General features: G+C 40.1%; 1 protein-coding gene across 7 annotated transcripts in view; it reads right to left on the bottom strand.

The window, feature by feature from the left end:
- LOC138745098 (liprin-alpha-1-like) overlaps positions 1-14590 on the bottom strand; it is a 136268-nt gene that overhangs the window by 15763 nt on the left and 105915 nt on the right. For 4 of the 7 annotated variants that reach the window (XM_069902213.1, XM_069902223.1, XM_069902216.1 and 1 more), the window contains 6 exons: positions 13689-13889; positions 13209-13271; positions 10739-10765; positions 9943-10118; positions 8010-8107; positions 7003-7178 (listed from right to left, as the gene is read on the bottom strand). In XM_069902213.1, coding sequence (XP_069758314.1) covers positions 7003-7178; positions 8010-8107; positions 9943-10118; positions 10739-10765; positions 13209-13271; positions 13689-13889 — 741 coding nt within the window. The remainder of the gene's footprint in view (positions 1-7002; positions 7179-8009; positions 8108-9942; positions 10119-10738; positions 10766-13208; positions 13272-13688; positions 13890-14590) is intronic. The other 3 variants (XM_069902225.1, XM_069902226.1, XM_069902222.1) reach the window with 2 other exon arrangements.

Below are 14590 nucleotides of genomic sequence, written 5' to 3'. Positions count from 1 at the left end.
CCCATTGCAAAGATAGATTCAATTATTCCGAATTTATAGACAAAATGCCAAGAGGTGAACAAGCAACACAAATAATTATGCCCGATTTGCAACACCACTGTCTTTTCAAGAGATGGCACTCTCCTCTCGTAAAGCATTTCCAAAACTAATTCCACAATGCAGAACTTGTGCTGACAATAAAATGTTGTAGGCTTGAAGAAAATGAGGGTTTCTCATTTTCTAATGCCAAAAGTCACCTCAGTTAAAAATAATGTGAATGTCATCTTTTGGTTTTCATATAAATACTCCACATTGTTAATATTTTAATTTTAAAATGCATTTCCAAGGTGGGGATATGAATGTTGAATACCACACTATCTCCTCCAAAGAATTAAATTTTGCACAATACTGACATTGCTGAGACTATCTCTTCACGTCAATTATAAGAGTCTGTCTTCATGCTTTTCTAACTGTATTACAAAAGTTACTACCATTTGTATAGCTCCTGTAATACAGCAAAATATCCCAAGCAACATTATTAAGCAAATGCTGACTGTCAGGTTGACCAGCTAACATACTAAATATGTTAATCGTATGGAGCATCTTGAAGGACACGAGTACATCTGTAAAAGGGTTTAGCAAGGGGACTCCAGTGCTGAGCATCGTAACAGGTTTCAGTGGAAGAGCACTGTTGGCGAAATGGTTAGTGCAAAACCTTTTCAGTGCCAGCGATCGGGACCGGGGTTCAAATCCTATTCTGTCTGTAAGAAGTTTGTACGTCTCCTCGTGTCTGCGTGGGTTTTCCTTGAGGGCTCCGGTTTCCTCCCACCATTCAAAAATGTACTGGAGGTTGTAAGTTAATTGGGTGTAAATTGGGCAGAATGGACTTGTGGTCTGAAATGGCCTGTTACTCTGTTGTGTGTCAAGATTTTTTTTTAAAACAAAAAATTTATACCCGCAGGTAAATTTGAAGATATCTATGCAAGGCACTGTTTCAAGAAAGCAGCCAACATCATAAAGAATCCTCATCATCCTGGCCACAATGTTCCTTGCTGCTACTTTCAAGAAGAAGATACAAAAGCCTCAAGTAAAGCATTTCTAGGCTTAAGACATTTTTTTCTGAATGGCTGTCAGGCTCTTTAATGTTACCTTACTACCCCAGCCATGAGCTACTCCAGGACTATAATAAGACCCATCTGCTCTACTGAAGCATTACATTTTTTCTTGCACTGACCTTATCCTTTACATTTATTATCTCTTTCTGTACAGGCATAATGTTAGGCATATTCTTATTTTCTTTTAAAAGAGCAATATCTGTTTGGCTGCAGCAAGTATGAATTTTGGTGCCCATGTACATTGTGCTTCTGTGTATGACAAAAAAACTCGTTATCAATGAAGAACCTCTCAGACTCCACACAGAATTCCTCAAATTACAACTCAGTTTGCACATTTAGTTCCTGTTTTAAATTTTAATAACCCAAGTGAGAAATAGACATCAAATCCCACAATAAGCAGGCAACTTGGACTATGCATAAATGTTTTCGCCACAAAATGCTTCCATGTGTTTCATAAGAAATGATGATTTGCTTTTATTGAACTACGGTATGAAAAATGGGAAAGGCGCCAAAAAGAGATGACACCTCTTTTTAAGCAGGTTTAAAGGATGGAAAATAAATGGAGTTACTACTATTTTTGAAAAATGTAGGGTCTAAACAGTTGAAAGACATAGCCTTCAATATGGGGATGAAGTAGGAGAGAGATGTCTGCTCCTCTGTACCACAGTTTTATAAGGGATATTCTTTTCGGTACAGATTTTGCAAGGCAACACAAAGTACACAGAGAGCCCCTGGGAGTCAGTGGGACTATCCAAGGGGTCGATAATGCCGGGGTGGGGTCAATTGAACTTTTGCAGTAGAAAGCAGGGGTGGATCAATGGCAGGGTTGGCCAACCTCTCATGAGAGCAGGCCTTGGTCGTCACCATGTTGGATTTGGCTTCGGCCTTTGAACAAGTTGAGAGCAAAAATGAGGATGTAGTGAGCATAGAAGAAAGATGTATGTGTTCTTTGTCCCTTTGGTAGCGCCCGACCCCCATCCAGCGCCACCGGCAACCTTCCCCCATCCAGTGCCGTGCCTTGTTTGGGGGGGGGGTTGATGAAGCATCGTATTCCATGAAGGGGTCGATGTTCTAAAAGGTTTGGGGACCCCTGGTGTAAATTATTTTGGCAAAGTTAAGTTAGAAAACTGGAATTCTGCAGTAAATTTAAGCAAACAGTTGAGAGCAGGGGAAAAAGGGGAAATTTAACAAGTCACTGATCAAAGGGAAGACATTAAAGGGCTGAATGTCACGATAACTGCTATAATCAAGAGCAAGCTATTGTTAATTCTACAAAATATCATGCCAGTAAGACAAATTAATTTAGAAATCCAGAGGATTGGGAAGAGAACCACTCAGGTACAAAGCAACAATTGGGGAGAAAATTTCAAGAACTGGGGAGAAATTCAGACTGATGTTGAGTACAGAGGTACACAGTAAAAGAAATGAAAAAATGGTCAAAAAAGACTGGAGGTTAATTTGTCAGATCATCATCGCACAGGGGGTGATACAAAAGGGTTCACATTCAGATCGACAAGCGGTCTTTCTTCCCCCGGGCACTTACAGGCCTCATACCATTTGCACACACTGATCACCACTACATGAGTAAATTTAAAATTCAGAGATTAAATTAGAAAATTAAAGTGTGAATCTTTTAGTACATCAAAACAGTGAGGAGGATAAAGAAAGGACATTAAATATCATTGGCAGGCAAGATCAAAGAAATTGCAAAAGGATTTTACATGTTAAGAGCAAGAGCATAACTAGAGAGAAAAAAATTAGGGCTACAGCAATCTGCATATGGAACAAAATTGTATTGTGAATATAGAATTCGGCAAGATGAAGAGACGGCAGTGAAAGTCTACAACAATCAATTGGAGATAAAATCTAATTTTCATAAATACAAGATGAAACCCTTTTGGAGGATTTATAAATCTAGAACATACACAAGGAATGGTGGAGCCAGCCCCACGGAGCACTGAAGATCAGGAGGGACATTATTATACATCTAAGGATCCCCAAAGGTGGCAGCACAGGGAGAGAAGCTATGTAGGATACTTTGCTTTCATTAACCAGGACACAGATTGTAATATATTGATTAGGTTATTGACTGTTCCCAGAGACACACACGCAAAAGGCAATTTCAAGCAGGGAAAACACCAGTTTGTAAAGTTGGAGGTTCTTTGCCCTTATGTGTAAAGACGTACTTCTCTGAATGCGCCTTGGCTGGCTCCAAGAAGCTGGTTGCAACCCTTCTAGGGAAGGATAATCGGTGGAGCACTGTGCTCCGCGCGCCTGACCTGAATGTACAGCCACTACAAGCGGCTGGTTAGGGATGGGCTAATGACACCGTCAGCCCGTGATCCATCTCCCCGCTCACCCCTCTCCCTCCTTGATCCCCTCAAGGCAGGGGCGGCAGGCAGGAGCCATCGGGGTGGTGGGAGCCATCAGGGGGCAGACGGTGTGGGCTACGACAGCCACACTGGGCCACTTCGGCCTTTGGGGCCGCTCTCTGCGGCTCAAAGCACAGCTGAGCAATGGCCGTCTTCCCCATCTATAATCCCCCACACAGCTGAAACTGTTCTGGGAAACACAGAGCGGTTTCAGCTGTGTGGGGGATATGGGTGGGGAAGACAGCCATCGCTCTGCACTATGGCACTAATCGCCCTACCTCCATCGGCTCCAGAGGGCGCTACAAGGTGCCACTTAATATGAATGGGATGCTGGAGCAGCCTTTTAGGGTTGCTGCTCTTGTAGCCAGCCTCAAGGCAGAGGCCTGACATGAAATGGCCAAAAGACACACATAAAGAGTTGCTGGAAGATCATCAACTTTATGCCCGAGGCTTGTTGGTAGTCTGGCACAGAGATGCCAGCGAGGGAATACTGCCGGCTACGATGCACTGAGGCTTGGCACAGCCAATGTGAGGGCTTTGTGGGGAAGGACCACAGCCAAGAGTCCTTCTGGTTCAGGGACAGAGAATGGAGAGGAAGCCTTTCAAATAACAGAGGAGGGAGTAACTACAAAAGGGTCATAGTAGCAGCAAATTAGAGGATTGACATAACAATGCCGAGTAATGAAATGTAAGGATGTGAAAAGATTGCAAATATTTCCCTTTGTATGTATTTTTATAGTGAATAAAGTTTATTTTTGGAAAATAAATTGGTTCGGCCACATGTAGAGTGTTGTGTCCGGTTCTCAACTCCATCCTATAGAAAAGACTTGAAGCAGGAGAGAGGGCGTGGATGAGTTTCACCAGGATGCTTGCTGGGATGGAGCATTTCAGCTACAATATAGTCAGAAGGCTCGTTTAGTTTTACTTGGGAGTAAAGAAGGGGCTTGCCTATACACAATTTAAAGGTGTATAGGCAGGGTAGATAGTCGGATAATTTAAGGAGTAAAGGGTTCACAGGAAATCTGGGGAAGCTTTTTTTGTACTGAGCAGGGTTGGAACCTGGAATGCCCTGCCAGAGTGGGTGGTAGAAGCAGGCTCTCCCACAACCTTGAAGTAGAACTCAGCCTGAAACATTGGTAATATATCTTTACCTTTTATGATGCTGTGATACCTGCTGAGTTCCTCCAGGATTTCAGCATTTTTACTACAATCACAGCATCTGCAGACTTTTATTCTGTAGTGTTTTACTCTGTTCCACTACATTTTAATAAGTATCTGGACAAACACTGATTAGCCAACACAGAGAAGATTGTGGAACAAGGGCTGCTAAGTGAGATTAATTCAGATAGGTATTAATTCAGATAGACCAGCTATTCTCAATGTGGGGTCTACAGCATCTCTTTGGGGGGGTCACAGCACATTTTTGGGGGTGGGGAGCATGGGCTGAAATCATAAAATGTTTTTTATGGTTTTATGTAGTCAGTAGGAACCCTCTTTTCAATCTTCTTCAGCATGATGCTGAACCAAGCCATGAAAGACCTCAACAGTGAAGACGCTGTTTACATCCTGTACCGCACGGTTGGCAGTCTCTTCAATCTGAGGCGCCTGCAAGCTCACACCAAGACACAAGAGAAACTTGTCCGTGAACTACTCTTTGCAGACGATGCCGCTTTCGTTGCCCATTCAGAGCCAGCTCTTCAGCGCTTGACGTCCTGCTTTGCGGAAACTACCAAAATGTTTGGCCTGGAAGTCAGCCTGAAGAAAACTGAGGTCCTCCATCAGCCAGCTCCCCACCATGACTACCAGCTCCCCCACATCTCCATCGGGCACACAAAACTCAAAACGGTCAACCAGTTTACCTATCTTGGCTGCACCATTTCATCAGATGCAAGGATCGACAATGAGATAGACAACAGACTCGCCAAGGCAAATAGCGCCTTTGGAAGACTACACAAAAGAGTCTGGAAACACAACCAACTGAAAAACCTCACAAAGATAAGCATATACAGAGCCGTTGTCATACCCACACTCCTGTTCGGCTCTGAATCATGGGTCCTCTACCGGCATCACCTACGGCTCCTAGAACGCTTCCACCAGCGTTGTCTCCGCTCCATCCTCAACATCCATTGGAGCGCTTTCATCCCTAACGTCGAAGTACTCGAGATGGCAGAGGTCGACAGCATCGAGTCCACGCTGCTGAAGATCCAGCTGCGCTGGGTGGGGCACGTCTCCAGAATGGAGGACCATCGCCTTCCCAAGATCGTGTTATATGGCGAGCTCTCCACTGGCCACCGTGACAGAGGTGCACCAAAGAAAAGGTACAAGGACTGCCTAAAGAAATCTCTTGGTGCCTGCCACATTGACCACCGCCAGTGGGCTGATATCGCCTCAAACCGTGCATCTTGGCGCCTCACAGTTTGGCGGGCAGCAACCTCCTTTGAAGAAGACCGCAGAGCCCACCCCACTGACAAAAGGCAAAGGAGGAAAAACCCAACACCCAACCCCAACCAACCAATTTTCCCCTGCAGCCGCTGCAACCGTGTCTGCCTGTCCCGCATCGGACTTGTCAGCCACAAACGAGCCTGCAGCTGACGTGGACTTTTACCCCCTCCATAAATCTTCGTCCGCGAAGCCAAGCCAAAGAAGGAAAAAACCAACTGAACTTGATGGCTTCACAAGGAAGGGGGCCCTTAAACTTTGACCAGAGTCCGAAGGGAGCCATAGTCAAAAAAGGGCTAAGAATGGCTAGGGTCAATGACAACCGACGTGGGCCTCCGGGCCAATTTGTGTTCTGCATGAATGTGACTCTAAATGAACACTTTCAAGAAAGCATTATGATTGAAGTGAGACATGAAAGCTGAGGTTCTCCAAGCGGGGGACTAAAATGAAAGACGTGTTCAAACATTCATGAAAGAGCCTGTCCTAAGTAAAGAGAGATAATCTAGAATTAAGGTGGCCACACCATGCCCCTGGGCCAACTGTGGCCCGATGCCCATTTTTAAGTGGCCTGTTAGCAAATAGTCTAACAAAAAATTGCATTTCTTAGTTTCAATGTCAACAGTTAAACTGTTCAGTGATATTGTACAGTTATTTTGATAGAAAATGAATTTGATGGCACAGGAGTTTTCTGGTCTAAAAACACCATTTTTCTTGCAGTGTAACTGGTTGAAAACTGTCGGGCTTAAGGTTGTTTGGCCCGTGACTTTATATTTTTCTATATGTGGCCCACAACCTAAAAAGTTTTGCCACCCTGATCAAAAAAAACTACCACATGCAAGGAAGAGGAGTCTGAATGGTGGTAATCAGACATTCTGACGTGAAGCTACAAAAATAATTAAAAAAAAACACTGTGCGGATCAGGTAGGACAGTGGAGAGAAACAGCTCCATTTCCCATATGTGGATGCTGCCTATCTTGTTAAGTATTTCCACCACCTTCTACACAATTTCAATGATAGAAATAGTTTAGAAAACAGTGTACATCAGCTGTGTTTTTTGAAAAGAGTTTCCTACATTAATAAATATTAGCTCAATTTACCTGTGTATTCTGTGTTGGAATCTGTAATAAAAGAGCCAGTGCATTGTAATCGAAAAGTTCATCTAGTGCGATAAGACCACCATGAACTCCAATTTCTAAAAGATTATTTGAAAATTCCTTAAGACCAATTGATTGCACCCAACGTATAACTCGCTCATTAGTCCACACCATAACATCTGCAAAAGTGAGAGCAAACAGAATTAGAGGGAACCTGGACCATTTGGCTCAATGACAATTTTTCACAACATTATTGATTATTTGTCTCATTAGAGGTGATTCAAATATAATGACATTTGAAAACAAAGAGCAGTGGCAGAGAAAGGTATTTACTATGAACAAAACAAAGAAAGGCAGGCAATTTTAAGCCTAATAGAGGCTGTTTAAACATTAGGCCAGGAAGGGTGGGTGAGACTGGGATTAAAATGGCATTAAGATTTTCTCAATGAAAGATTGCCAATATGGGTCAGTTAGGGAAAGGGTGATTGGTTGGCAATGGCATAGCACAAGAGCTTAATGATAAAAGGGAATTTCTCTCTTTCCTAGTTCTGAAGAATGGTCTTCAACCAGAAATGTTTATTTCTCTACTCAGAGAAGATGTCTGACCTCCTGAGTTTCTCCATCAATTTTTAAGTGGTGTTGGGGGTGGGGAGAAAAGAATGCTGACTCGAGGTGCAATGAAATGGTTGCCTGAAAATAACAAATGCATGAAATAAGCATTTCCAGACCAGAAGATCTGAGAAAGATTAAGGGAAATTTGACTGGAAGCTCAAGAGCAAATGGTGTTCAAGGTTGATGGTCTGGTTCAACCCAAAACAGGGGTTTGGGAAGGACAGGGAACAAGTATTGACTTGCTAGTGATCAAAAAACTGAACGGAAAGATCTGAGCACAAAGACAGGAGTGCAGTACCAGAAAAGACCTGGGACTTGTTAAGCTTGGTCATTGGTTTCTACTTATTGAGATCGCCATTAAGGCATGAAATACATTAAGATCTGAAATATAACCACACCTCTGATTTCATTTTGTCCTTCTTCACGTCTTCTTTCAAGCTCCTTGCGATCGTAATTCAGCCTTTTTAAGGCCATTATTCCACAATGGAGGCTTTTTCTGTTTAAAGAAAAAGTATTTAATAAAGTGTTTAAATACTTCGTAGATTACAGTATATATTTACCAATTCTACATTCTTCCTTCCAATTAGGGATTTTCCCTTTACTTTTTAAATAATATATATTCAGATTTTGGACAAATCTTTCCAAACTTTAGTTTTCATTTCAACATCTCATTCAGTTTAAGTAGTTAAGTAGGACCACATCAGTAACTGACCTAACCAATCATGTTAATCTCCAGGAATCAACAAATAAACGGAGGCATCGAAGCACAGATGTTACGTTTCTGGACTAGTCATCAAGAGCTCTGATCCATTCAATCAGATATGTTCAAAATCTACCATGGTATTAAGGAAACTTTAATTCAATAAAACAAAGCTTGAGTTTAATGAAGGCCATGAAACTCAAAGATTGGTAAAATAGAACACTTTGTTCACTCACGTCCTCTTAGGAAGGTAGTTCTTGCCTCATCTGGTCACTTCAAAGCAACAACAAGGTCATTTGACCTGAAATGATCTAACATGCCACTCAATTCAGGAGCATTTGGGGAAAGAGGAATAAACATTGACCCAGCCAATGACTTTCACATCCACAAGAATGAATAAAACCCAGAATGCAGCAGAATTGCCAAACAAAAATAGTAATGGACAGAAGTTGTCTTTTTGTAATTAAATGTTGCCTTAATTCCAAGATAATCAAAAAGCACTGAATATACACTCTTTCAATCTTGGTCCAATTAAAATGCCTTTCTAAAGGTTCAGAATAAAAATAAACTCAATGATGATAATTTCCTCAGATACTTTTAAATGTGGGGTTTATAAATTCAATAATGCTAATGCACAAAAAGTATCTCATACTGAATAACCAATTAAAGATTTCTACAAGTACAGCACAGTTGGTATAGTGGTTAGAACAAGGCCTTTACAGCGCCAACGACAGGGACCAGGGTTCGAATCCCGCACTGTCTGTAAGGAGTTTCTAAGTTTGAGTTAACCTGGCGACCATTTATTCAATATTTTCATTTGTGGTGAGTTGATCTGGCTCTGTTTTCTTTTTATGATTATGTATGATAATTGGGCTGTTAGATGAGATCGGAGTGATCGGCGTGGTTTAGCTATATCGGTAGGTTTTTTTTTAAGTTTTTAATTCAGATTTGTTTTTTCTTCCTTTTTGGGGTTTTTTTTTTCTCTCTTTTTTTATATATATTAATTAATTATATCATTTTTTTTAGAGATAGTTCATACTCTAAACTGATCTAAAATTTTTTTTTAATGATATATTTTTATTCTGCAATATTATTGTTTAATATCTCTGTATTAATTCGTTATTTACTATGTATTTTTCATATCTCTTTGAACTGTATGTGTTTATAAATTATAATAATAATAAAAAGATTGGAAAAGAAAAGAAGGAGTTTGTATGTTCTCCCCATGTGTGCCTGGGTTTTCCCCGGAGGCTCCGGATTCCTCCCACCGTTTGAAACCTACCAGGGTTGTCGGTTATTTGGGTGTAAATTGGGCTGCACGGGATCGTGGGCCAAAATGGCCTGTTACCGTGTTGTATGTGTACATTTTTTAAAAATTAAAATGTATAGATTGAATTATGTTATCCATATAAAATGCCATATAACCCCTGCCTGTACATTTCAAAAAAAAATCACAAAATATATTTTTCTCCAAGATGGATATAATTGCGTGCTGCAGTAAGTCTTCAATTAATTATTACATTCTCAGGATAAAACTTTCAAAAACAAATGAACTCCTTTGACTACAACACAAGCATTTTAATCAAAACAGTGAATTTTGTGAATCAATCAAGCACAAACAAGAAACTTGCCTGTGAAAACTATCAACCATTTTAAGCTGCCCACGGAGATCTTTTTTTGTCAAGTGGTCCAGCATTCGAGCATCAACCAGACATTCCATGAAGTAGCTGCGGTATTGAGGCAGACCCAAACTGGGGAGCCACTCATTGCCGATCCATTCATGATTCATATCCCCGTACGCTAAAGTCTTAAATGGCCCCAAGAGAAATACACAATATTATCAAGAGCCCATCTGAAGTACCAAAAGATTTTTTTGCTATTTTTTAAAGGGGCGCAGAAACATAGCTGATAGCAGCCAGGGACGAGACTTCAAGTCTCTCTTTGAAAGTTGGGCCTTTAAATTCAAGGTATGAACATCTAAAATGAATAACAATAATATCCTTTGAAAAAAATCTAGATCACCGTTGCCTTAAGATAAATTAAAGTGGCAATTTATTAACGAGCTCCTCATTTCAGGGGCAAGGGGCAACTAGAGATGAGCAGCCAAGTGTCAGCATTGCCCCCAAGTCCATATTCCATGAAGAAATAGATTTTTAAAAATATGAATATAAAGTGCTGTGATTAATTGCCAATAAGTGAAATATTTTGTTTTGCTCTGTCATCAAGAACTCAAGAGCATTGAACATGTCTACCACATAATCCAACCTTTAGGTAACAACCATTCAGTGAAATGGAGTAAAGTGCATCTTCAGGAACATTTAGTACAAATGACAGAGTTTTGTGAAATGTTTCAAAACTAAAAGGGGACGGGGAATAGGACGGAGTAGTTAGCAAAAAGAAAGATAATATATTGATAAAAAAGCCCACCTGGGCCCAGCTGCCCTCTTCATCATCCTGACGTTAAAGCAGTTAGAAAAGCAAGAGGAAAACATGTATCACAAACTTAATAATGAGATATTAGTTGAGCAAGCAGCAACACAAACAAGCACAATGTAAATTCCAAGCAGAGATTACACAAGTTTAAAAATAATATTAATGTTAAATTGTCAAGCAGATTGTTAGAGGATAAAGAAAATATATGCATGATGGATTTGCATTTCGCAATAACCTTTCTAAAGAGTTAGAAAACCATAGAACACAAAACAGACCCTTGTTGTCTGTGCCAAAATTTGATGAGTCCCACTGACCTGCACCTAATCCATAACCCTGCAGACCTCTCCCATCCATGTATCTATCCAGTTTATTTTTAAAACTTAAAGAGTGAGCCCACATTCATCACATCAGATGGCAACTCGTTCCACACTCCCACCATCTGAGTGAATAAGTTCCCCCTAAACCTTTCCCCTTTTACTCTAAAGCCATGTCCGCTTGTATTTATCTCTCCTAATCTAAGTGGAAAAAGCCTACTTGCATTTACTGTCTATACCTCTCATAGATCTTTTCACACTTTGCAAGTGATCCCAGGAATTAATGGCCAATTGGCCTAAAAAGGGTCTAGTGTGGAATGAAAATCAACTCAACGATAGTGTGAAATGACATAATCTCACGACGGGAATAGACTGCCTCGACCCCTAGTGCAAACCCCGGCATCTGCAGATGCTGGCGTTGCAATTATGCAGGTGTAGAACAGGCAATTGCATTCTAGGACAGAAATGACCCAAGTTTTGGTGCGAGTACAGGAACTTGAAGGAAGATTAAAATGAAGGTATGAACTTTGCCACGGGAAAGTCACAGCAGGGCGAGGGGGGTGGGGTGGGGGGAAGAGAGAGGGGAGAGAGAAAGGGGGTTAAACAGCATGGGAAAGTTGGTAGTGCTATAAGAGCACAATTTTTTAAAGACTGTGGGAAAAAGTGATGGTGGTCTTGACTTCACAGAATGCCATGTGGCAGAGAAACCCCTCCATGAGTGCTCCGTGCATACAGCCCTTATCTCTGCTACACAGAGTTGTGGGAGGGTAGGTCCACCATCACTTTCTCTCACGGAATTTATAAATTGTGCATGATATCTCTACCAACTTTCCCACATTATTTAAAAATCGCCCACTATTGCTATTTATTGCTAGCACTTTCCCATGGTCCCTTATAAAGGTTTATATAGGTCAGCACAACAACAGGGGCTGAAGGGCCTCATACTGTGTTGCACATAAAGCTTAACTATGTGAAAATCAATTTTGTTCAAAGATCATAGTACATTGATCAGGATTTAGGGCAGGTCCATCATCGCTCAATGCGTCATGACGTCACCGGTAGAAAGTAGAACAGTCCTAACCCCAGGGATGGGTCCTTGCAAGTGTGAATGCGCGCAGTGCCCCAGTTAAGAGAAATGCTGTGAATAACATAAGCACAATCCCAGGACACTGAATGGCTGATTTAGTGGGACGCAAGTGTAAAAGGAGCTATAATTTTGTAAACCTCTATCAAATCCCCCTCATTCTTCTACGCTCCAAGGAATAAATCCTAACCTGTTTAATCTTTCCCCGTAACTCAACTCCTCAAGACCCAGCAACATCCTAGTAAATCTTCTCTGCACTCTTTCAATCTTATTGATATCTTTCTGTAGTTAGGTGACCAGAACTGCACATGGTACTCTAAATTTGGTATCACCAATGTCTTATACCATAACGTCCCAACTCCTATACTCAATACTTTGACTTATCAAGGCTAAGAAGCCAAAAGTTAGTTGGACAAATTCAAGATCTCTTCAAGTTACTCTCAATGTGCACACATGCATTTCTTTTACATTATGACAAAGAAATGAATTTCATAGATTAGAAAAAAACAAATTTTCTTCACAAGTCTAAAAAAATGGTAAGATGTTCAGCAATAATATTTGTTATTTAACCAATGGAATATTTACTAACATAAAAATTGTTTTGTATTTATAAAAGGTTGCTTTACTATGTGACTGTCATAAAGACAAAGCATAGTATCTTTATATTCATGAAATTTGCTCTGAAAATAGCCAGATTGTCGAGACATCTTAGGTCCAGAATACAATGCAAGTCTGATTAAAGTGGGACAATGCTATTTGCGTCATTCAGCTTCTTTCACAATTCCTATTAAATGTTTGATAGAAAGGATGTTTGATTATATTCACCATTAATATTGAGCATTGGACCAGAAATATCCCTCAAGCGCGAATCAATAATAAAATCCAGTCATTGAGCATCAGTGTTATTGAAAAATATATTTTGGGTGTGCACCCATCCAGTTCAAATTTCATCTGACATTATAAAAAATTCTGAAGTACTTTCAACAAAAACATTTCTAAGATTAAAAAACACAAGATACAAGGGAAAGGGATCACAGACAGAAGCAACTAAACACATAGGACTAACCGTTTGTGGTGTGGCAGTAAGAGTTTCCATTTCTTCATGTGTTAACCAGACATTTCCAGTGGACTAGTGACAGAACCCATAGAGACCCAAACAAATCCAATTACAGGATAGCAGTAATAAAGAAAAGTGCCAAATTATTAAGCAATAAGCATGTTAAAGGAGGTAAGCTAATGGTTAAAGCTAGTTTGTTAAAATTACAGCAGAACAATGACAAAGTTATTTACATGTTCGTTAAAACTTAGCTATGCCCCTGAAGAATGACATTTTGAACAAGTGGGAATCACATGATCTGAAAAATACTAATTTTTTTGGACTTGATATGATTTTGAGAAAGCTTTATTCTCTTTATTGACATCCATAAGAGCTATTAATGTTCTGAATAAAACAACATAATTTACAAAATAAAATGTACATTTTAGAAATTAAACTGTTAATAGTCGAAATTAATATGGTCTATGGAGGAAAGTGATCGGCTCTTACCGTACGGGATGTGGGAGGTGCTGAAGGACTGGTTAGCGATACCATTTCCTGGATGGCTAGTCGTAATTTTAACCTGTGAAGAGGATTACTAATGCCAATCTCTCGCTGTATTTCTGTATCTGATAAGGCCGACATGATCGCACCACTTTTAACATTGGCTCTACATGCTGCCACATACCATGCAGGCATGCCTACCCAAAGCTGCAAAACAAAACAGTGAACAAAGTAAAAATCAATCTGAAATAAAATCATTCACAAATTGATCAACTACAACTTGAGCCAAAACATTTTGAACCTAAGTTTATCCTAACACATCAGGTGGGATATCCTGTAGGCCAGGGAGAATGGAGTAAAACACAAAAGTCTGCAGACACAGTGATTGAAGTAAAAACAAAATACTGCAGAAATAGGTTAAATAATGTACTTATAATGCAAAGATAAAGATATTATAAACAACAATTTCGCTTCATAAATTTTGCTCATACTTTGATGAAGGGCTCAAGCCCGAAACATTGGTTATATATCTATCTTTTCACTGTTTGACCTGCTGAGTTTCTCTAGCATAATGTTTTTAGTTTAGATCAGGCAGAACATTGGTTTCACATTTCACCATCATTCTCCATCAATTTTCAACATATGTTGACAAGGAACGGAAAGCAAAGACAAATTTCAGCCTGATCCTTGTGCATTATTGCAACATCACTCTACAATTAAGATTTTCAAAATTTATTTTTGCATTTGTCAATTTTCTCTCTGTTCATACCTGCATTCCTCTCATATATCATAACCCTGCCGATATCAAATTGATGCAGAAAATTCTGAAGGTACTCAATAGGTCAGGCAACATCAGTGGGGGAGAAACAATATATGTTTCATGTTATTGTATCCAACACAAGTCATCG

This window comes from Narcine bancroftii, chromosome 1, assembly GCF_036971445.1.
Source record: "Narcine bancroftii isolate sNarBan1 chromosome 1, sNarBan1.hap1, whole genome shotgun sequence".
Taxonomy (NCBI): Eukaryota; Metazoa; Chordata; class Chondrichthyes; order Torpediniformes; family Narcinidae; genus Narcine; species Narcine bancroftii.
This window is presented reverse-complemented; position numbering and strand designations above follow the sequence as displayed.